This window comes from Aphis gossypii, chromosome X, assembly GCF_020184175.1.
Source record: "Aphis gossypii isolate Hap1 chromosome X, ASM2018417v2, whole genome shotgun sequence".
Lineage (NCBI taxonomy): Eukaryota > Metazoa > Arthropoda > Insecta > Hemiptera > Aphididae > Aphis > Aphis gossypii.
Genome location: NC_065533.1, coordinates 8,549,687 through 8,573,851, shown reverse-complemented (window position 1 = coordinate 8,573,851; position 24,165 = coordinate 8,549,687). Strand labels below are relative to the sequence as shown.

The window sequence follows — 24,165 nt, the reverse complement described above, 5'->3', positions numbered from 1 at the left end:
TATTGTACACTGTCTTAACTATATGAATCGTTACCCAAATACATTTTTCACATTTCAAAAAGAGTATCATTAAAATTATTTACGTTACATGCACTCATCGATACAAGACTATATTGCTTATACATAACGCCTTATTGTTCAGACTCATATTTGTGTGTTATATGTTATACTCTTGTGTAGGTTGGGTACCTACTCAAAAGTAATACAATAATAATAATTAATAATCATTATGTATTTTATTTTATCATAAAATGTCTAAAATCGTAAACTCGTGAGAATAATTAATTATTTTCCGATTTTCTGGGTTGAATATTAAATAATACAGCATTTATATACAATGAAAACTTCGACAGAGTCTGTTTTAGACAGTTACAGCGCTTGTCTGCAGTCGAATTTCACAATTCGTTACTTAAGTATGATAATGGATGATTTAAAAATTAAACGATAACATACCTATTAATATTTTTCACGTGACCAAACACGAGAACGATTCTTCATCGTTTTAAAAATTTAACAACCACTGTTCATCTCTATAAACTCACCAATATCATTTTAAAATGTAACGAAACCGTATTTATATGGTAACAAAAATCATATAATTTTTTTTACTCGGTGTAATACGTTAGACCAGTGCTATAACTTATAAAGGAGTAATTACTTTACCGTTTTATAACAGCCATAATGCTTTCTCACTCGCCCAACGGTATTATTTTTCGGTTACCCTAATTATAGCCATTCAATTATTTAATAGTTTTGTGAAATATAATATGACTCACGGGTGTAACGTAGTTGCTGTTTGAATAAAATAAGAGTAGTGTTTAGATAAAAAAAAAATAATCAGAGATGAACAACATTCAATCGTATTCGATGTGCGTAAAGTTCTTTATTATGAAAAGGGGACGTGATGTTGAAGGGTGAGGGTTGAAAAATTCGTCGTCTCTGAGGGACGCATTCGTGGCCGATTTACACTCTCTCAAACAGCCACGGTACACATAGTATAATATTATAATGTTTATATGATATAATAAGTATAAAGTAGTAAAATTAAATGAGTATTTTTGAAACACACACGCCATAATAAATAAAAAAAAACCCAAATAAATAATTATAAATAAATAGGTACAGTCGTAAATAAATAATTATAAACAAACGTGAGCTCATGCCACGCAATAGAAATAGTTATCATACGAGTAAAAATAATAATTCAGTGGCTTTTGTTATTTGTCATGCGGTTGGTCTTCCGGACGGTCTGGGTGGCGGTGGAGGTCCCTGCTGGTTTGGATTCGGGTTCAATTGCTGTTGCTGTTGGCGGTGCTTGTTCCGGCGCCGGCTATTCCGGCTGCTGCTGCTACTTCCGCTGCCGCCGTTGGAAGGAGGCGGTGATGAATGCGGTTGCGGTGTGCGGTCGCTGCCTGCTTCAGTTCTTTCGGTTCCGACGACCCCACCTCCACGGGGTCGACGCCTTCGCTGCTGGAGTTGCCATTGATCGTTCTGTCCATCCTGATTCTGCTGCTGATGTTCTTCCTGCTGATGACGCTCGTCCAGATCATTTTGCTGGAGTTGTTGTTGTTGTTGCTGCTGCTGCTGCTGCTGTTGTTGCTGTTGCTTTTGTTGGGGATGCTGGTTTTGATCATGCTTTTGTTGTTGATGATGGTGCTGCTGTTGGCGTTGGTCCATCAACATCTCCAGCTGTCGACGCATCTGCCGCGCATGCCGTTCACGCTGTTCTTCCATTCGCTGACCATGTGCCACGATCAATTGTGCCACTCGTCTCCTATTGAATAAAATATCAAATGTTACTTTTAATACACTATGCAGTGTGCAATTATTATATCGATAGGTAATTAAAATTAAGTATACGATATGTAAAACACTTAATCATAAACAGCGTAAATTATATATAGAAATAGATCTACAAGTAACTTATCAAAAATCAGAATGTTTTTAATTTTATCACATAACTACTTTAGGTTACCTTCTACACACATACATAATAAAAGTAAACTTCAAGCCTATGTACTATAGAAGTATTCAATTTTAATTCAATTTTTATGATGGGCCCATAGTTATCAAACTGTAACTTGTATTGTACGCTCTCCTATTCAGTAAACTATCGTTCAAAATAAATAGCAAATTTTTTATGTCTAAATTTAACGAAAATATAAAAATTAACATATTCTACAGAAAAGCATCAAATATTTTGTGCAACAAGAGGATAACGTTAGATTAAAAAATAAATTTTTATCAAACAGTTGTAAGATCAGTCTTACTGTATTGATCAAAGTATAGGACAGTGGTTAATAAAACAAAACATAGGGTGAGTGTGGCAGAGATGAGAATCTTAAGGTGAATATAATATGTGGAATAACAAGAAAGGATAAAACAAGAATTGAATTCACTAAATGTAATGTATGAGTAGTGCTAATTGTATAAAAATAAAAAATAAATGGATTGAGATTAATAAGTCATGTTATGAGAAAAGGTAACTCGGAGACAGTAAGAATGATCAGAAGTGTGTCTAATAAGCGTATCCGTACCTATCCTTTAAATATATCCAAAAGATTAATTTTAAAATTAAAAACTAGAGTTATTTTATTGATTTACAACGAGTACTGCTGAATATGAAATTCAAATATATCAGCGTATTCGTGTATCCGAAAGCCGTTTATTGATCAGATTTTGTGTCATGAACAATTATCTATCTATAAAAATCATTAATAAACATAAAATTAATCGATAATCGAGTGCTTCTAGGAAAAGCATGTATCCACAAACAGTCAACAACCATATATTTAAAATTAGCGGAAAGAAGTTTTTGGATTATAAGAAGTGTCTACTATCTAGACATATTTTGTTACTGACGTCTATGACTACTACGTATTTTCATAATTTTACCATAAATAATAATTGAAAATTGAAAAAAGAAAAAAGAAAATTCAATTTTATTACAAGATCTTGCTACAAAGATTATTAACGAATTTGATAAAATCAAAAATAGAAGATTTAAATTTATAATTTATAAACAGCCATTTTTATTAGTATATATTGTGATTTATTTAATAAAAAAGCAGAGGGCAGAACACCATGAAATCATATCAAAAGGAGGGTGGCTGACGCAACATAGTTAAGAGCGAAGTTAAAAAAGAAAAAATGAATATATTGAGACCAGCCCACCTAAAATCACTCGACTATAGCATTATGTTATGTAAACAAGTATGCTTACTTGACAGCTCGGACGCAGCAGCTCTTCGGCTCGGTCTCACCATTCATGTCATCTTCGTCAGTCACACCACAGCCTGTACCTGTAGCTCCACTTTCTATGTCTCCGTCACCACCCTCTTCATCCTCGTTGTTCTCTTCCTCTTCTTCATCCTCGTCATCTTCATCATTGTGGCGATTATTAACTAATTTCACAGCCACAGAGGCGGCCAACTTTTTTTCCATTTCGGTAATTTTGTGTTCCGCCACTAGCAGTTTGCTCTCAGTTTCTGCCTGCCGACTGGCTGACTGTACCAACAAATTTTTCAAGTTGACGATATCGCTCCTAGCTATAGCCAGATTATTCTCCGTTGTCGCTAGCCATTTTGACATTTCTGCCAGCTCTTCCTCTGCTTTCGTTTTGGCGCTTTCAGCATCCGATAGTTTCAGTTCCACTTCCAACAGTTTCCGTTCCGCTTCAGACTGTTTTCGTTCCCCTTCTGACAGTTTCCGTTCCACTTCGTCAGCCCTTTCTACACAAAGATACAAAGTAAAATTAGTTAATACTACATTTTTAAAATAATAATTGATTATAGCAGTCTCTCACTGTCAGAATATTATAATTTTTTACTCACCTATGCACCGATCGCGTTCAGCGCGGGCTGCGTCAAGTAAGTCCTCGTACCACAGCGCCGTCGTATCTACAGCTCGGCGTAGCTTAACCAACTCGGCATCCGCTTCAGCCCGAGCCTTACGACAGGCCTCGGCAGCTGCCTCAGCAGTGGCAATGGCCACAGCCCGTTTCTGTTCGTCCTGATTGATACGCCGAAGATCTTCCACTGCCGCCGCTCCCCTGGCTCGTTCTGCTTGAACAGCATCGTGCATGCGCTCCGTCCACTGCGCAATGACATATAATATATATTATTTTACACTTCATTCGTCAATCACGCAATTAATTTACGTGAATAATACCAAGTTATATTTTTTTTTTTGATATAGCAAACTGAGAAATATCTTATCCATGTTTTTGAAAATTATATTATTTAATTTTTTTTTTCAAACGAAAAAACTATTTTGATTGCGAATAATATATAGAAATAGTAAAATAAGAAGTTGAAGTATCGTCAAATCAAATTTTATGGCCGGTAGTTTATCATCCATGAAATAGTTATTGTAATTTTTTTTTTCTTACTAACATAACGATCAAGCACATAATATAGTGAATTCTGAATCGTATCATGAGTATGAAATATAAATAAATTACAGCAACCACGTTATTATAATGTTAAACATAAAAGTAAAATTTTTATCAAGCCAAGTTAGATGAAGATATTGGATATAATCAGTAGCGTATTTACGGGGGGGGTCGGGTTCAACCCCCCCCCCCCCCCCCAGAGGAAAAAAAAGTTACTTAATGTTAAATAAATATTTTATTATGGGTTTTCTAATAATTTAACGATATAGATAGACATAGACTTTTTATATAACTGTCTAAGACAGGTTAGTTAAATTATTTTGGTATGGAGTATCTTATTTGTAATTTGTGTTACCCAGATGGGGTTTTTAAAATTTGAAAATCCCCCCCAAGAAATTATTGAAAATACGCCATTGGATATAACATATTAAGTTAGTAGGTAATGTTTATTGTATATGAGTAAACTAAATGTACCTGTTAACTATTAAAATGTTAATATGATTATATTTTTCCCCCACTATAAAATATCAAGGGGAGATAAAAGAATTAGTATTCGTTGTTACAATGATATTTAGCATTTTACAATATTGAGTTAAGTGTTTAGCTAAATTATTTTTTAATTTTCAATTATACTTATTGTTAGTGCAAATGTTAAGGCTGTCTCGAATTAACTACATTTATAATATGTATTATTATGCATTGAATTGACGCCAAGAGAGTGATGAAATGTTTTTAAAATATGTACGGTATGATCTATTTATTGATAAAATGTGCTTTCTAAAATATTTTAAGACTATATGACACCATTTAAATTGAAAATATATTGCTTAGTACGTGACATTTTTTTTTTAATCAATTAAAAAATACATTTATACAAAGATATATTTGACTTATTCATTAGTCGAATTAAACCTTAAAGTTATTTTTCTTTTTTGTAAACGATAATAAAATATTATATAAATATATCTGCACTTTTACTTATCATTTAAAAACAGTTACCAATTATAATAGACTAACTATAATAAAAAAATATATAGTAAATTATCTTAAGAACCATTTAGTAAGTAAATAATTTTATTTTTATAATTAAAATTTGAATATTGTAACTATATTATATAAAGGGTTAAAACACATTTAGGTAATTTATTCTAACACGCGACACGTTTGGGCACAAAATCATAATCAAAATGGGCTATGATTTTATGTACTATTTTTTTTCTAGTGTCATAGCCATAACAGAAGAAAAGATGGTTATATAGTTAATAATATATACATGCATAATTTACGTATGTTAAGTATACATACGCCTTTTTTATACAAATTAAATATGAGCTTATTAGTTATTAGTTAGAAATCATATATTATTAAATACTGAAGACGAATTTTAAATAAATTTTATAATGTTACATGAAAGAAAACACATTTTTTTATACTAACCTATTTTCAATAGATAATGGAACTATGGAAGAAAACGAAATCAATTTGATATTACAATTATATAATACGTTAAACGTAAAAAGATATAATTAATACACAAAAGCTGAAAAACAATACATTTTACTCAACTTTTAAAAATGTATGATATTATATTTTTTGTATATTGTACCTGATCTGTGCTCTTAGATTTTTATACAGAATTTGGTAAAATATTTTTGTGTTAGTTTCGTCAAAAAAAATATTAGTATTAATTTCAGGAACATTTTCATAGATATCAAGACAATTTTTAAAAACATACTACCATAATATTAACAATTAAATCTGGCCGCCCTAAATTTAAATTATATTTAATATTTTAACAATAAATTCTAGCGATAACTATTAGGTACCTATAAAGCTGTTGAGCCGTTATAGAAATTGTTATTATTATAACTAGGTATCGAAATAAACTATTGCAACTATGTGTTTAACTTCAACATGTTTACTATTTTTTCCCTACACCACAAATCATATTTCTATAAATAACGATTTTGAGAAATAGAATATTGAATATTGAAATTAAAATTTTAATTGTGAAATATAAATATTATACCTAACCTTTCGAGATACTCTAACGATAATATTAAATAATTTAACTAAAGGATTTCGTTTGATTCTAAGCGACTAAGAGTCCCTGCTAATTCCAGTTTTTGTTTGTTTTCTTACAAATTTGTAATTGCATTAACGAAATTATAATATATATATATACATAATTAGTCATGTCCAATACATTTTTAACATTGCAAGCATAAACACTAAACACCGACCACAATAATATAACGATTATTCGATGGTTGGCATAATATTATTTTATTATAATATTAAAGAGACAATACAACTCACTCTTGATTCCAGTGCGGCGATCCTTTCAATTCTGTCGCGTTCCCACGCCGTACGTGCCTCGGCTAGCTCACGCTCTGCCCGCTCCTGTTCCTCCTCCACCGCTTTCCTGCTCTCAGCCTTTGCATCCCGCTCCCACTGTCGCCACTGGCGACGCACCTGCCTTTCGGCCGCATCCACCGCGCGCTGTTCCCGTTCCTCCGATTCCGCTGCCAGTTGCCTTTCCCGGGCCGCAAATTCAGCCTTTAACTCGCGTTCCCGCTTGGCCGCCTTGGCCACCTCCAACTCGACCATTTCCCATTGCCGGCGATCGGCCTCGGCCATGATATCCCGCTCTCGCTTGTCCGCGTCCGCCAAGATCTGTTGTTCTCGCTTCGCGGCTTCCGCCAGTGCCGTCGCCACAGCGTCCCGTTCGCGCTTCGAAGCCTCCACCGCGGCCAGCCGACGCTCTCGTTTCATCGCCGCTATCGCTTCCTCCGCCTCCACCTTGAGCTCCTTCTCTCGCTTGGCAACCTTTGCCTCCGCCTCGGCCATTAACGACTTTTTCCGTTCGTCCAGTTGGGCCTTGGCTATCTCTTCGAACTCTCGCTTAAGTTCGGCCACCTCCGCGGCCGTTCGTTCCTCTAGGTCCTTTTCCCGTTTTAACAACACGCTCTTGAGGTGTCGCTCATGTTCTACCATCTCCTCGGCCATCTTCTGCTCGCGTCTCATCACTTCTTCCGCGAGCTCCATCGCCCGCCGTTCCATTTCTTCGTGCAGCTTACGCTGCTTCGTATCCAACTCCTCGGCCATCTTTAGTTCGCGCTCTGACATACGCTGTTTCCATTGCCGGTGTACCTCGCTGAGCTTCCACTCGAAGTCGTCCAACAACCTACTCTCCACGTCCTGGACAGCTGCTACAGTGGCCGCCATTCTTTCCAACCCATTTTGTGCGGCGGCCAAGATCAATGATGGCGGTTCCTGTTGCTGCTGTTGTAGAAATAGAAAAAAACGTATTATTATAAGGGAAAACCTACGGCGAAGATAAGATTGAGCCACGATTGGGCCATAACTCTACCTGTTGTGATTGCAGTGTAGTCGTCGCCGATAAGATTGAGCCTTGATCGGGCCACAACTCTACCTGTTGTGATTGCAGTGTAGTCGTCGCCGTGGACTGTTGTTCGCTGTCATCGTTGGCGGAGGTAGTTTCGACAATCGTCGTACCAGCATCAGCGGTATTGATGCCGACGATTTTAGCAGTGGCGTCGTCGTCGCAGTCTTTTATATTGGTGTTGTCGTTATTGGTAGTGTCTATGACGGTACTCGTCACGTTCATCTGCGCTGCTGACGGCAGTGATGGGGACGGTTCCAGCGATTCCTCTTCGCCAACCGGACCGATCGCGGGCGTCATCTGGACGTCTGGAACGCTAACGGCCGCGGCAGCGGAGGATGATCGGCGTTTGCGGCGGCTTCGTCGCGAATTTTTCCGCTTGATAATGTCGTGGTTGTTGTGGTGCATTATGACGTCTGGAGGTGGTGAAGTGGTCGAGTCTGGCGCAGCACCGTTACAACTGTGGTCATTGCTCTGAGTTTTGAAGTCGTTATTGCAGTCAACGTCGCCTTTGCTGCACGCCGTTTTCATGACAGTCACCTGACGGCTACCGTCAATGGCGTTGCTGTTTTCGTCTTCCGCCGATGACAGTGAACATGGCGAGTACCGTTCGCCGTCGTCTTCGTCGATCTCGTCGTCAATTTGTACTTCCATATTGTTTACTTCCTCTGTGGCGGTTTCTGTGGAAGTTTCTGTGGTGGTTTCTGAGACAGTGACGCCGTCGGCACCGACAACAGCTTTGACCACTTGTGCCGCCGTCAGGGGTGTTGCCGCCTCTGCGACAGCACCGCCCGTGGTGGATTCGGCCGGTTCGTCGTTGACCTTAGCCGTAATGACAGATTGGCGATAGTTGTCACTTCTGTGGATAAAAAAATAAATATATTAAAATAACAGTTGATATGTTGTGAAATACATTTTTTCTTAGTTATAATGTATTATAGTATCAGATAAAGGTTTAGGTACCAGAACAGCGGTAATCATATTTTTTAAATTAACTTAATTTCCCAAAGCGTCATGTTAATATTTTTATGAGGAAAATAAATCATTGCAGTTAATAATCTACAATTTAAGTATTTTGGATTGATAAAAATGTTGTGATCACTAAAAAGTATTATTTTTTTATATTTTTGTTACAATTGATTTTTTGGCTCTAAAATCACTTGTCAATCATTCATTACAGTGTTGTATTATCCACTGCTTTCTACGAACGTATTGTTGATATTTTATACATGTATAAGACTAAAATAAAATAAAAATGTATAGCAGCAATACAACTTATTAGTTATTGCTCGATATTGTAAGGAATTTATTAAGATATGAGACTCTTTGAATACTGTTGCCAACCCTTTATTAGGTACTTACACAATGTATGTATACATTTTACACTCGAAATTATTGCTATTTTTAGCTTTTAAACTTTAAACGGTAAAGTAGATATAACAAGGTAATGTTTTTTTATACATAATAAAATAGTTAATGTAATTATATTTTTTTCTAAGTTCCAAATTTACACTAATTATAGTATAGAAATTAACTCAGATAATACCTAAATAAGAAAGCAGATAATTTATTCTACATACAGTTCATAAAGGTCATATATATTAGAGTTTTCCAATATTTCTAAAAAAAAACTACTGCATTTTGTAACTGTGTTATTAATTGAATTATAAACGATAATATAATATATTATACTTATTTTGTGAAACGAATTATAAAGATCTGAATGATAATATATTGGCATAAATGCACTATTGTAATTTAATGTACCTGCAGATACATAATATTGTAATATTATACTAGTGATTTTTTGATTCTATACTGAGCACTGAATGTAACTTATATTTTATCATGATTTCTTTGCTTATACAATGCATAACAACAATTATTAATTCATGATATGCTTCGATTTTAGAAAATGGATTTGATTTTGGTTATAAAATTGATTCTAGCTAGTAGGCAGTAGCCCATAATAATAAGTCACATTTAAAAATGCCTGGTATTTATTCTTATAATCGGAAACAACAAACAAAAAATTAAGAAAAATGGGAAGTTTTACGCAAATTTAATTTTTAACAAAATCGATTTTATTTTATTTATGTAACTAACTGTAGACACTTGAAATTTGTAAATGTTTATATTATTGTTTTTTATCTACGATAAAATGTTAAAAATTTCAAATATGCATTTCAACCTCTTTCTAAATTATTTATAGACTTGAATTTTTTTTTTTTTTTTTTTATAAATTACGACAAAAAATTATTTGCTGGGTCTAAATTTTTGAAATTTTAATACAAAACCCGAAAAAAATTGTTTAAGTTGTTTTTGTATCTGTATAAAAATATTAAAAATATAACGAATTTCGTCGAAAAAAAATTCATAAAACCTTTTCTTTTTGTATCTAAGTTTTGAAAGTTAAAGAAAATATAAAGTATAAAAAATGTACAAGGACAATTAATTTTTATAGACATTTTAAGTTCTAATTTAGACGAAATTACTTGTTTAAACGATAAATAATGATATTTTAAATATCATATAATAATTTAAAAACAATATTCGTGGGATTTAAACTTATATATGTATATATTTAATGTTATTATGAATTTTGCTAAACGCAATAACATTTTTGATTTATGTTTTAAAATATTATCTTTTAATTAGCACTTGAATCTCTTTTTACTGTTTTATGATATTTATGCATGTTATAAACATGCATTATTATAATAATTAAAAACTAATAATCTGTACACATAAAAAAAATGTCAGTTAGTCTGTCTGTCCTTTATGCATTCTTAAACCAATTGTGATTAAATTTGGTACAGGGATAGATCTTCTGGGAAGAAGATAGACTAATTTAAAAAAGGAAGGATCCAACCCTGGAAGGTGCTCATACAAGTATTTTGATATTTACTATGAACATTTTTGTTTATAAAGGAATGCTATTGGTTTATAAATCTATAATAATAATTAGTTGTAAAAAAAAAAATAGTTCGAAAGAAATTATTTTTATAAACCAATAACATTTATAAATAAGAATTATATTATATCATTGAATTCAAATTAACATGCATACGCTACTAGATAGGTAGAGACATCCACTTACCAATCTTTTCTACAATAAATTAATAGAATTAGTTTCATCATACTAATGCATAATTTTTAGTTTTTGATTAATTATATTTAACAAAAGACTATAATATATTAATTATAAAGTTATAGCATAGAATAGTTAGACTATTAGTTTAGTTTAATCTTATATGAGTTGTATCGTGGTATGTTTAATAGTCAATATATTTTAATAGTTAAAAAATATAGAAGCTTAAATGATTACTCATTTATTTTTTTAAATATTATATTTTTTATGAATAAGTTGAGCTCCACTCAGAACTTTTAACTAATACAATTTTATCTTTGCCTTAAAATTTAAATTCCATAACTTTTGTAGTACTTAATTATACTATATTTTAATATATTATAGTATTTATACTAATCAATTAACTATTATTATGAAATATTAATATTCAGCAATGTATAGTGAATAGGTACTTCATTATTAAAAAAAAAACCACAAACCGAGTAATGTATACTAAAATTAAATTAATACACTCAACCTTTATATATTATAAAATATATCAAAGTAGTGCGACAATTATGACGTATAACGTGTAATTCGTGATGAGTCCGTTCATTATGTAATTTTTTTTTCACTCAGTGTAATGGTATGTATCGATAAAACGATCACGTAATTTATTAATCGTTACAAAATATTCATTAGGTTTTTAATTTTATAAAAATTAAGTTTCATTGTAGCTACATGATGCGTCCAGTAACTTAAGTACCTACCAAAGTTTAAAGTATTTGAAAAATTACATTTATTACCTATGTGATATGTGAATGTAAACGTGCGATACTTAAGTAAGAGAAATCTGGGCAAATTAACAACTTTTTTTTGGCCTCGTTAAAGTAATAATTGATTATAGTTTTTTTATTTATCAAATTAAAATTATTTTTAATTAATGTTAAAAAAATTAACTCGTTTTTAATGCATATTATATTATTTAGTAAATCATATATAAATATATTCCTTCATAATAAGATATGTACAGATCAATAACATCGAATCAATACGTACATAATATTATTATTGTTATATTATGTTAAACTTCTGCTCGAACGAAGTAATATTATTATTGTATTCCTCTGTATTATCGTAAATCGTTCTTATTTAATTTGTTTTTCTAGACAATTTTACAGATCACCGTCGTGTTGTTCGTCCATTAAAACCGATTAACCCTATTACAGGCGCACGCGGTCTTAACGCCGTTTATTAATTATATTATTATCGATATTTAATAGCAGACATAACGATGTAACCGAGTAGGTAATAATAATATCATAATCAAACTTTAAACGCGCGTGGGCAATAAAACACGCGTATTGAATCACCGTAATACAATATTGGCGTTGGATCGAAGACGATGACGTTATGACACTATGTAACAACAATATTATAATTATAATAAAAACAATACGTACCTACATAATAACGTGACGATATACACTGCAGCGTTGTAAATGGGTATTATTAGGTATACTATTAATTGATTACCTATTATTGCAATCGACGGACGACGGTACACGCGAACGAGGTGACGGACTTGCGGTTATAATGCACACGACCTGCAGTGTGGCGATTGCGAAACGATTCGTCAATTCGTGTGTCGCCGCGTAGGTACCCAAATAATATTATAATATATCCAATGCCGACGACGTCAATGGCAATGAGCGCCAAAGTTCTAAGACGGGCGTGCCGCCGCCGCCGGCTGCCAATACGCCGCCACCGCACTTTACTAATAATAACTAATTTATACACACGAGTGCAATATACGCATATATACTGTGTGTATATGTATAGGGCCACACAATACTATAGCACCGAGTATTGTTGCGTGTATATAGTGAACGACTCGGATAGAAGGAAGAAGGTTTCGGTGGTCATTGAGCGAGTGTAGAAGGGGCGAAGGGACGAGCAGTGTTTTTCTAATTATATACACACTTGCGCGGTTATAATACAGTCTCGTATGTATGTATTATAAGCCTCCGTCGTCAGTCTCGGCGATCGTCGTCAAGTTTTAAGTGTATAAGCGCTTTGGATTGAATGTACACATCACTATACTATAACATACACATAATACGATATATATGATATATATATATATATCATGAAGGCTGCAGGGCATTAACGAATTAAAAGTTAAAACGTTAAGTTAATTAACTCGTTAGTTTTTTTCAAATTAACTTTTGACTTAATAAGTTAATTTTATTTTAAATTATTTTAAATTTAATTTCGTCCAAAGAATAATGCAAATTTTTGAATAAAGTTTTAAGAAAAGTAGGTTTTTTGATAACTGGTTAATACTTTGATGTATCATTTTAAATTTACCTATGTGTCTGGATTTTTTTATTTTGCAATTAATTAGAAAATTTTAACTTCCAATCCCTTTAACGTCTAACTTAACGATTTAACGAAAAAAAGTAACTTTTAACTTAATTTTATTATTTTAAAATAACTTAACTTTACGAGTTAAAAAAAAATCGTTAACTTGCCCAGCCTTGCATATCATAACATTATGACCATATGGATGTAGTTTGCGATCAGTGATTTAATATCGTAAATTATAGTGTAAATTATACATACTTATAGAAATATTTGGGTTATAAAACTGAATGAGTTCGATTACTTGTGAACGTTGGTGCAATTATTAATAATTTCACTTTAATTTTGCAAAAACAATAAATAATTACTAATTCCGATTATATAATAATATATTGCGTTCCGCTTTAGAAGTATGCGATCGTTATTTTTAAACACAGACAAATAGTAATAAATCGAGTACTATATAAACAATTAAATTATGTGTACTATAAAATAGCATAAATCTCAACAATGATTTGTTTATAATATTTTTTACCTAGTATAATTGTTTTTTTTTTTAATTGAGTAATTCAACGGTTTTTAAATGTTTTAAGATACAAATTTGTTATTATTTATGCATATTTAACAATTTTAAAGTGCATTAAATTATATAACAGCCCGTCCTGATTTTAATCATCCAAATTACTCAATTATTGAAGCTTAAAATTTCTAGAAACTTTGCTAATAATAAGGTTTCATAACCAGCGTTTGTGAACTGCGCAAGTGAATAGGTGACAGCTATAGATGACAATAAATCAATGTTCTCTAATCGCGAAAATCTTGCTTACATAATATTTGTATTACAATAGTGAATAGATGAACATAATTCAAACGTGTTGGTGTCCAGCTTGAAATTTAGTAGAAATAAAAGACGATTGTGTATGGAGCCGTTTACCGAATGAGCATGACGTTTAATCAGCTCCGCGAGAGATCGCAATATCTTGCCAACAATATGCTGTCTGGACAAACTGGGTGGCTGCCATCTATGCGTAGAGAACTTACGATTCCCGTTGTCGAACGAAAGCAGAACTACATAATATAGCACCGATGTATCATACTTGGATCGAGACGTTTGTTGTTTGTTATGTCTGTATAGAATTATAATATGAGATTCGAATGGTTCTATAAACAATTAATACCTACTGTGATAGTATTATAATATAATGTTAAAACTTTAAATCTATAAGACATCTCAATAGTCTTACATTAAATTCTAGTCAGTTTACCTTGACACGACTTTCGTTCGAAATCAAAATTCTGAAATATTACGATTATATTCCTACAAATTCTCTGAAAATATTTACTATTTAATTCAATCTAGATGGCGGATACGTAATCAGATTTGAAGTCAATCACCTGCTAAAAAACTAAGCAAGACAAAACTATTATAAAACCACTATAATACAATATTATTGTGTATAAGGTACCTAATCTTTTTAGAAAATAAAGAAAGTTTAATTCATTTTGAAACACAATTGTTAAGACTTCTAGTTATGGTTTTTTATTTAAGTGAAGTATATTAAAGAAATTAAAAAAAATTATCAATTTATTGTTAGTTTTTATCCACATAATTAATTTTTTAACGGAATGTTTTGTAAAAATCCAAGAAAAAATAAGTTTTTAAACTTCAATTAATTGTGATTACTAACATTAAAATATGGTAAAAAGTAAAACCTATAGTACCTATAATTTCTTACTACAAAATGATTAGTATCTTACGTTTAAACCTACTGCATAGATCGATTATACGTTAATTATTTTATGACCCCATTACTTTAACTTAGTAGGTATATGCTTTAAAGCATTATGTATATAACAAAATATGGCAACATGAAAAGTTGCATTAATAAGCAAAATTCTATTTAAGTTCAGTCTTTATTAATTTCTCATTGTTAGAAAAGAAAGGTATACTTAGCATTATATGGTTTTTAATGCCAGATTTTTAATACCCATAAAAAAGTTGTTATTAAATATTTAAATGAAATACGTATTCAATTTTAAAAGTTCTGTTGTGAAATTATTACAAACATATAAATACATAGAAATAAAATTTTTGTTTAAAAATAACATTTTATTCGTAAATACAAATTTCAATCTAGGTAGATTAATATTTATTATTATTATTAATAAACTAAAATAATTTATAAATCAAAAAATCATAAAACCTATATTATAATACATACTACATATAATATGATCAGAAATCAACTATAAGAGCAGTAGAAACTAGAAATCATTCCATCTTTAACTTTGTATAATATCTAGTAGAAAATTGGATCTAGTATTGGTACTTGGATAAAAGTAAATAATTTTCTTTCAAATTTAAATCGGGAAAAATAAAAATAAAAACAAAATATTTACGTGATAATATCTTACTATAGATAGTTACAAATATTTGAAAATTCTACTAATTATTAGGATTGAAATTGTCTGCATGTTGTTTGGTTTTAAAAATAGTTTGACTTTCTTGAGCTATATATATTAAAAAAATTTTTTTAGATTCATGTTGATCTATTATTTTTTTATCAGCCAAAAAGCTTTAACATTTCATACATGATTCGTTAAATTATTTATATGGCAATTAAAAATGAAAATACATTTTTCCAATTTTTTTTAAATATTAAAAATTAAAATGTTTTAAGAATCACGCGATTTCTAAACTATTTTGTAACTCATAATTAATTTTGTCACTCAAAATTTTAATACTTTAAACTTTAAATATAGGGCAAATTCCCTCGTCAGATTTATTACTGGAGTTAAAATAAATGTTAGCGAATACCATAATAATTTGTCATAATTTTTTGATATAATATAATATACAATATATTGACAACATTAGATATTCAAAGGTAAGTTAAAAACCATAATTACCTATTTTTGACCTTCTAGTATAATTCAAAAGATGTTAATCTTAGAAACTTTTAATTTCACTATTACTTAAGTCTTAAATTAATTATTTACTTTATAATTTATAATAATTTTTTTAATTTTTAGATAAATTCCAAACTATTTATAGGTATCTGAAATTTTCAAATGTTTTAGCCGTTTAAGTTTAAATTATTAACAACATTTGTTAAACTCATAAATATTTTAAAATTATTTTTTAGGTAAAAATGTATTAGGTATATATATTTTAATTTCACTAATTAGGCATTATAACTTAATTAATACAAGGTTTTTAATAAGTTTTTTTAACAGCATTTTAAAAATATCAAAAATACTTATATACGGTTTTCTATTTATAAACATTTTAAGTTAAAAAATAAGTAAAATTATTTTATTTTTGTATAATTTTAAAAATATTATGTACGGGGACTTAAAACTTTTCGCTATTAGTTTATTGACTATTACGTGTATCATTATTAACTTCCTATAGGCAATGTTATTATCAAAAATTAATTTTTAATTATGTATAAGTACTATGAACCTATTCACATAGCACACGGCACACCATTTAACTGTACTGATATGTGTATATTATAATATACTCGGCATAATATAATATTATGTCAGTATCGAATTAAAACGTAATTATAATTAAATAGCGTTAAAATGGTACATTACTTAACATGGTTTTATAATTTTAAATAATGATGAATATAAATCGCATATTATGTATTCACATAATTTTTAATTACAAAATAATTTAAAAATGTTCGTGATTTTATTAAAACTCATCAATGAATTATGGCTACGTATTGGGTATCTTTAGTATTTTTAAATAAAATTAATAACAACTTACCTATAATAAACCTATAGTATTGAATTGTTGCAGGTACTTCTATGCCAAACAAATACATTTTTATCGAAATTTGTGGAAAAAAACAGTAAAAACAGCTATAAACAGCTCAAAGTGAATTAAAATATTTTGAAAACAATATTATGTATCATATTATGTAAAATATAGTGATTATACTACTTTTAATCGAATTATATTACCCCTCCCCCTCCCCAACAATTTTTCCTACATCTTACCAAAAATCATATTGAAATTGATAGGTAATCTAAGCATTTTTACTGAGTATGACAAACAAACAAAAAAAAATTTTAAAAATATACATTATTGTAAATATCAACATTCATCACTCCGCTCAGAACCTAAAATAGATATATTAATATAAATACTTTTTACAAAAAAATTGATGAAATTAGATATTAAACAGAGAATAACTATTTTGGTTATTTTTTTGTAATTCAAAAGTTATCTTAAGTTTTAAGCTATTGTTACTGCATTTCTGTTTTATAATTACGTATAGGTAAATATTAAAATATAAACTATTGTTTATAAACATATAGTATATTTTGCCAATCGCATATATTTTGATTATATTTGAATTTAAAAATATTTATCTTAATACGTACTTGAGAAACATAATTCTAATAAAATTAGAGCAAATTGTAATAATCGAAAAATGTGAAAAAAATATCGAATTTTATCATTTCATAGCCGTCTATATGTATTGTTTGTACCCAGATATTTGTTTTTAAATTAAATTATAAGCACTTGTCTCATTCGAAAAATGATTCTGAACAGAATTCAATTAAAAAAGAGTTTATTGTAGCTTTAGTTTCTTAATAAAGCGATAGTTTACAATATAATGGTGTGTACATTTTTTTAGTCTATCATCGCATTTAAGAGCAAAAAAAAATGCAACAAAATAAATTAATTTTATCAAAATCTAAACCCAAACTCGTATAAAAAAAAATTGTGACTATAACACTATATGAAAACTCAAAACACTGTATTTGAGTACTTATATTTTAAAATGATATGTTCATAAATAAATGCATATTTCGAACAATTTTAGTGCATATAAGTATATAATCCTTAGGTATAACACTTATACACTTGTATAGTTATAACTTTATACAATATAACTAAAAAAAAAAAAAACAGGAAATTCAGAAAACCGTATCTATAATTAATTTTAATAAGTTTTGCTGCAGTACCTCTACTTATTTTTTAACCATCATAATATTAAAATAGATCTTTTGTATACTAGTAGTCATTAAGTTATAGGAAAGGCCTACTTTTTTGGTTTTTTTCAGTCCTCATATTACATAAATCTGTCCCCACGCGTGGGTATAATAATATTGTTTAAAATAATTCACAAAATAACATATTATATTATTATAAAAAAAAAATAATTATATTCACGGAGCACGCAAATGCGATTAATTATAAACTCGCGGCGGCGGTATCTCATGTTTCGACAACGGCGGACGTAGCTTGTCGCCGCAGTCAACTATTATTAGACGCTTGCGCGGGAGACTTGAGTGTAGCCGACGACGAATCTAGCCGGTGTACACTGTACGTTTAAACTTAAAATTGGTACGAACGGTGCGTACCGGCGCGGTTCGTACGAATATTATTATTATGCATTTTATTTATTGACATTTTCATCGGAACAGATTACGCGGAAATAAACATGTTTTGGTGTTCCGCGACCGATCGACAGCCCACAGGTAGGTCATAGGACGTAAACGTTTAAAAAATAATAGATAACTGACCCACTATTTCATAATAATATTGTTTATAAATAATGTAAGCACTTTAAAGCCGATCGAAACCACCTATGGTCATTATTAAATATACGTTACTCTTCAGAGGTTAATGTTTACAAGAAAAAAAAAATGGTGCACCGTCATGAAATAAGCTGAAAATAGACTCCAAAGTTATTAATAATAATTTTTTTTTTTTCATCATAAATAATTTTAAACGTTCTTTAATCTTTATTAATGTAAATCAAATGTAAAAATACACCTCTTAGATGAAAAAAAACAACGGCTACAGCCTGTGCATACTGTAGTGTGTGCTACACTAATATCTCCAAAACAGCTATATCTAATATTGTTATACCGAGGGGGGGGGGGTAATTTCCCGAGGTAGCATTATTTTATTCGAACATAATTGCGTTCATGTTATTACTATAGAGCTATAAATATTAATAAATGATAAAAGGTAGTCATTATTATTCTATAATTATTAGCAATTGATTCTTACTACATAATTGAATATTATATAGCTATTAATATTAATTATTTCTATACTTTTAAGTTGTAAATTAATTACTATTGCTAATCCAAATTTAGTAAATAATGTTTCATTTTCTTTTTGAACTTGTTTTTCCTATTTAATTAAATTACATAATATAATATATTATATGTATACAACTTATTCATATTGCTAAAAAGTGAAATTTATAATGATTACAGAGGATAATATAATAATTGTCTTTTAATATTTGACTATATAAGTAACTAGTTTTTGTATAGCTAGTAGATATATCGATAGGTATATGACACTACAAAAATAATATTTTGGATTTTAGTACAAATATTATAGAACTCACTCTCGAGTAATTTTTCAGAAAATAATACATCGTTAAATTCATATTTATTTAACATTTTAATATTTTGTACGTTATATTATCTTAATATTTATAAATGTGATTAAAACTAAAAACTGCATGTTTATTGTATTTGCTTAAACAATGGTTTTAAATAAGAAAAAACAGATTAATACTTCTTGATTTACAAATTAAGTAGATATTAAACTAAACCATTACAGCTATTGTGCAATAAACAGAAATATAGGATTAATTTACCATTTCAAAATGGTAAGTTATTACTAAAAAAAAAACAAAATGTTAAGTTGCACAATTATTACTGAATGAGACCCAAGTAGTAATTAAAATACAATAAATTAGGTAGGTACCTTGCTAACTGCATTATGTTTTGCATAATTGTTTTCTTATTAAATTTTACATCTTAAAGTTAAATATAATATTCTTGCACTACTAATATATATTATAACTTTAATATAAAGTTATACTTTATGTTTTTAACATAAAGTAAACATAATTATCTCGAGATAATTGTTTTCTTTCATTTTCCACCTAACCTTAGTACAACTAAGGTTAGTATAAAGTAGGTATTTACGTATTATAACGTTAATAGTTGATACTATCTATATACTCGTATATTTATTTATATTGCTCTAATAAAATATAGGTAGTTGATTGGACATTGACATTGATGGTTTTTCAATAAATTTTTTTTAGGAACAATAGATGTAAGTATGTTATTGTAGTTTCTGCGGGTATGTCATTTTTAAACATCAAAATTATCAAGGTTCCAACAATATTATATTTATTTTTTACATATACAGGATGATATTCTTTTTATATTGACGAAAATATGCAATATTAGAGTTACAATAGCTAGCGAGCGTATACTGTGTTATGCATAAAATGTGGATTACGGTAGGGGTGGAAAACTTCATACCACAGTCAACTTGAGCTGAATAAACTTGAAATTTAAAATCAGTGTTATTATAAATGTTAAATGAAGCGTATAAATAACTCGTGGGAGTATTAAATAAATGTTTAGGGACGCTTATAGACGCTTTATTTACCAATGAATGCTGTATGAAATTTTTTTGATGACTGATCTAATAGTAATGGTTATTTTTGAATTTTTTTTCCTATTTAATTGTCCAAATTTTATTGTCATCAATTTTAAAATTTGTTCAATTATGCGGTTTAAGTTAAAAGGAATTGAACTATGATGGGGTACAAAAATTCTTAATATCTTTGGAAGTAGTTATTAAAGCCTATACCAACGGCGTTTGTTTATTTCTTTTATAATTTTCTAGATAACTTTAAGCTAGATTGTTAACTGTAGGTAATGAGTAAAGAGAAATGACGATATACGTGATTAATATAATTTTATAAATTATAATATATAATTTAGCCTAAATTTATCATTTGATTGTTTACATATACTGATAAATGATAATTGATTTTACTATCTTAATCCCTATTAACGTCAAATATTAATAAAATACTTAAATAATTAATAATGACCCACAATAACTTGGAGGAAAAGCATCAATTAGCATCTTTGTTTGCATGTATATTATTATTAGCGATATAGTTAGTATAATATTATTATCCATGATATTCTGCTATGTACACGACAGTTATAAAAATGTATACTTTAGATTTACAAATAATTATTCTTATCATCGATAATTCCTTGTATTATTAACACACTTCCAACCAATTCGACTTACTTTAAATTAGTTATAAGCAATATCAATTTATTGATAAGAACCACACTAATCATAAATATTATAGTGTTTAGTGTGAAAATGAGAATTATTATTTACTCTAACACCAGTAAAACTTGTCGATGTATAAGTTGTCACGTAGATTTTTAAAATAGACAATTATAATTAGGAAATAATTATTAATGATTTTAACAATAAAATATATTCTATGTTTAGAATGTATGAATATTAAATATATTTTATTACTAACTAATAAAATTTACATACGTATCAGAGGGTGTTCAAACACCCCCCAAAATATTTGGTTTTTATAATAAAAATTAAAATAATTAATATAATTTGAATAAAAATAAAATTACTTAAACAGGATTTAAAACAAAATAAAATTTTACCTATTGTATATTGACGTGATGGGTATAAAATAATTTGAAAAAATAAGTTCTACTTTTCAATAACTGATTTTCAAAAACTCCCCCCAAAATTTTTTTGCTGGTGAGTATTGAATTATATTTAATTATTAGTGATTATATTTTACCCAGTGCTTGAACTGAGGGGGAAAAGATACCGAGTGCCTAGACTTATCATCAAGAAATTTCGTCAGTACCTCTATACATGTACTTTGTTCAAGTGTTCAAACTTTTGAAATTTTTGTTAATCATATAAAATGCAGTAAATATTAAATAGTAAATAAATCGTCGTGTATTATTAATTATTATATCAATGACAAAAATAATTATAGTGATTTTTAAGAAAAATATGTCAACAGACAGTCTGTTGACAGACACTTTATTTGTGTATCGTTGTTTGTTTACCTATGAGTTTATGTTTAAGTATAGTCAGTAAGATATTTACATATAAATCAAATAAACAATACAATTCATTATGACCCAAGAGTACCTTAATAATGTGATATAGATATCATTTTAAAGTTTTGAATCATAAATCTGTGAATATTATATTTTTACACAATCAAAATGCAGTTAAGAGAATTGAAACTTTAGGAAGAGAGACTTTGTCTCGCGGTACACACATTAACATTAAAAACATTAAGACACGAGGTTAAGTGATAAGGGCGATAAGGCCGGTGTTTTAAACCGTCCCGCCTCTACTTTTATTTTTTTGATTCAAGCACCGGTAAGTTAAAAACCTATAGTTGAAAATTACGTAGCAGCTTATATAATATAATGGAAAATAAATATAATATGCAGGTTATACCTAAGTTTCAACTCGACGGTGTGATCAAACCGTCGCGTCCAAAACGGTCAGCGACCGTTTACAAAAGTCTCAACACCGTACCTAAATTATATAAAAATAGGCAGTATTTGGTAGGTACTCACCCTATCGGAGGCGTATCAGACACGACTTCGGCCGCGCCTTCATCTTCCGCGGTCTGCAGTTGTCGTTGGCGGTTTCGACGGTTCCGCCGCTTGCGATGCTTCTTTCCGCCACCACCGCCGCCGTCGCCGCCACCACCTCCGCCACCACCTCCTTCACGGACGTCATTGCCTCCGCCGACGTCGTCGAATTTCTCCGATCGCGGGTGACGCCGTTCGTCTATGTCGAGTCGGCCCACTACGTCCGACGGCGTCACCAGCATCGCGTCACGCCTCGAGGGACCTGCGCCGACGTTTCGGCCGGGCCTATCTCTTATATGCTTAAGACGCGTGATGTGCAATACTACTACCCCGTTCGAGGCCACCGTGAGTCCTTGCCACGTGGGCGCGTGAATCCGCGACGCCTACTCACTGCCTATACGACGACTCGGAGATAATATATATTATATAATATTATGTATATATCGTCGAGTGCACCTCGTGAAATTTTTGTCGAGTCGCGCGAATTTATCGCCGTCGTTATTTTTTCGCGATTTTCGATTTTACATCTAAATCGGAAGCGTCGACGAGCGAGCGAGTGTGCGTGTGACAGACACAGACGGACAGACGGACATGCACTGCAGAGGGAGCAACGGACGAGCTGCGCCGGTGGCTGTGGCTGATGCAGTGGCGGCGCTAGGCAGTCGCGACAGCGATTTAAACGGCCGGCGCCGGAGACACGTTGTCGCGGTCGTCACACGCACACACACACGCCGACACGAGTAAGGGACACGACGCGAACTCGCGCGTGCGCACGGCCCGCGGAGGTGACTGCGGCGGAGATCGCCGGTACAGGGACGGCGGCCAACGAAAATAACTGCGACGCCGCCGCCGTCGACGAGATCGCACTAGATGTAGGTGAACGAATCCGTTTCGGTACGCCGATCATACGAGTAGAGCGTGTTGTGGAAAAACAAACAGTGATTGTAAAATATAAGAGTCAATAGACAAATAACACGAAAATCGTTAATATATATTAACGATACTTAATAATATAGCGTACGACTTTATATTTTAATGGCGTGCGTGGGTGGGCCGTGAGAGCCTTATTACATTGTCAACGCGTTGTATCGTAAAAATACGACTGCGTCGGTTGATATTGTATACGATAATTATTAATAATGTGCCCGTAAACGACAGCAAACAACATTGTCCAGAGATGGCGACCGACGTGTGGAACGGGAAAGGGTTGAAGCGCAGTGATTATATATTTATATGTACTCGTATGCAAGAGTGCGCCATCCGTCACTCGTTACTTGTTTGTGAAAAATAACCGCTCGAGCTATAAAATCAAATATAGTTAAGAAACCAAACTTATCCGCGACACTGCAGAAGACAATGTTTTCTGTGTCACCAACGTTTTTTGGTTTCCGATATCGTGATTACAAAAAAAAAAAAAAAGGTTTTCATCGTTACAAAATCCGCGGCGTTGGGTTTATTTTTCAA

At 30.9% G+C, this 24,165-nt stretch overlaps 1 protein-coding gene across 2 annotated transcripts; it reads right to left on the bottom strand.

Annotated features, from left to right (window-relative positions):
• Positions 1–863: 863 nt before the first annotated feature.
• LOC114119172 (trichohyalin-like) lies at positions 864–23,379 on the bottom strand. Of its 2 annotated transcripts, none has more exons than XM_050205884.1 (6): positions 22,684–23,379; positions 7,830–8,658; positions 6,713–7,678; positions 3,834–4,095; positions 3,224–3,731; positions 864–1,774 (listed from the first exon to the last, which is right to left on the bottom strand). In XM_050205884.1, exons 1-6 carry the CDS (start codon positions 22,941–22,943, stop codon positions 1,225–1,227), a joined length of 3,375 nt encoding a protein of 1,124 aa, XP_050061841.1. In that variant the 5' UTR covers positions 22,944–23,379; the 3' UTR covers positions 864–1,224. The 2 variants fall into 2 exon arrangements, with proteins under 2 accessions (XP_050061841.1, XP_050061840.1); XM_050205883.1 differs by having other exon boundaries at positions 7,767–8,658; positions 22,684–23,377.
• Between the last annotated feature and the right edge of the window lie 786 nt (positions 23,380–24,165).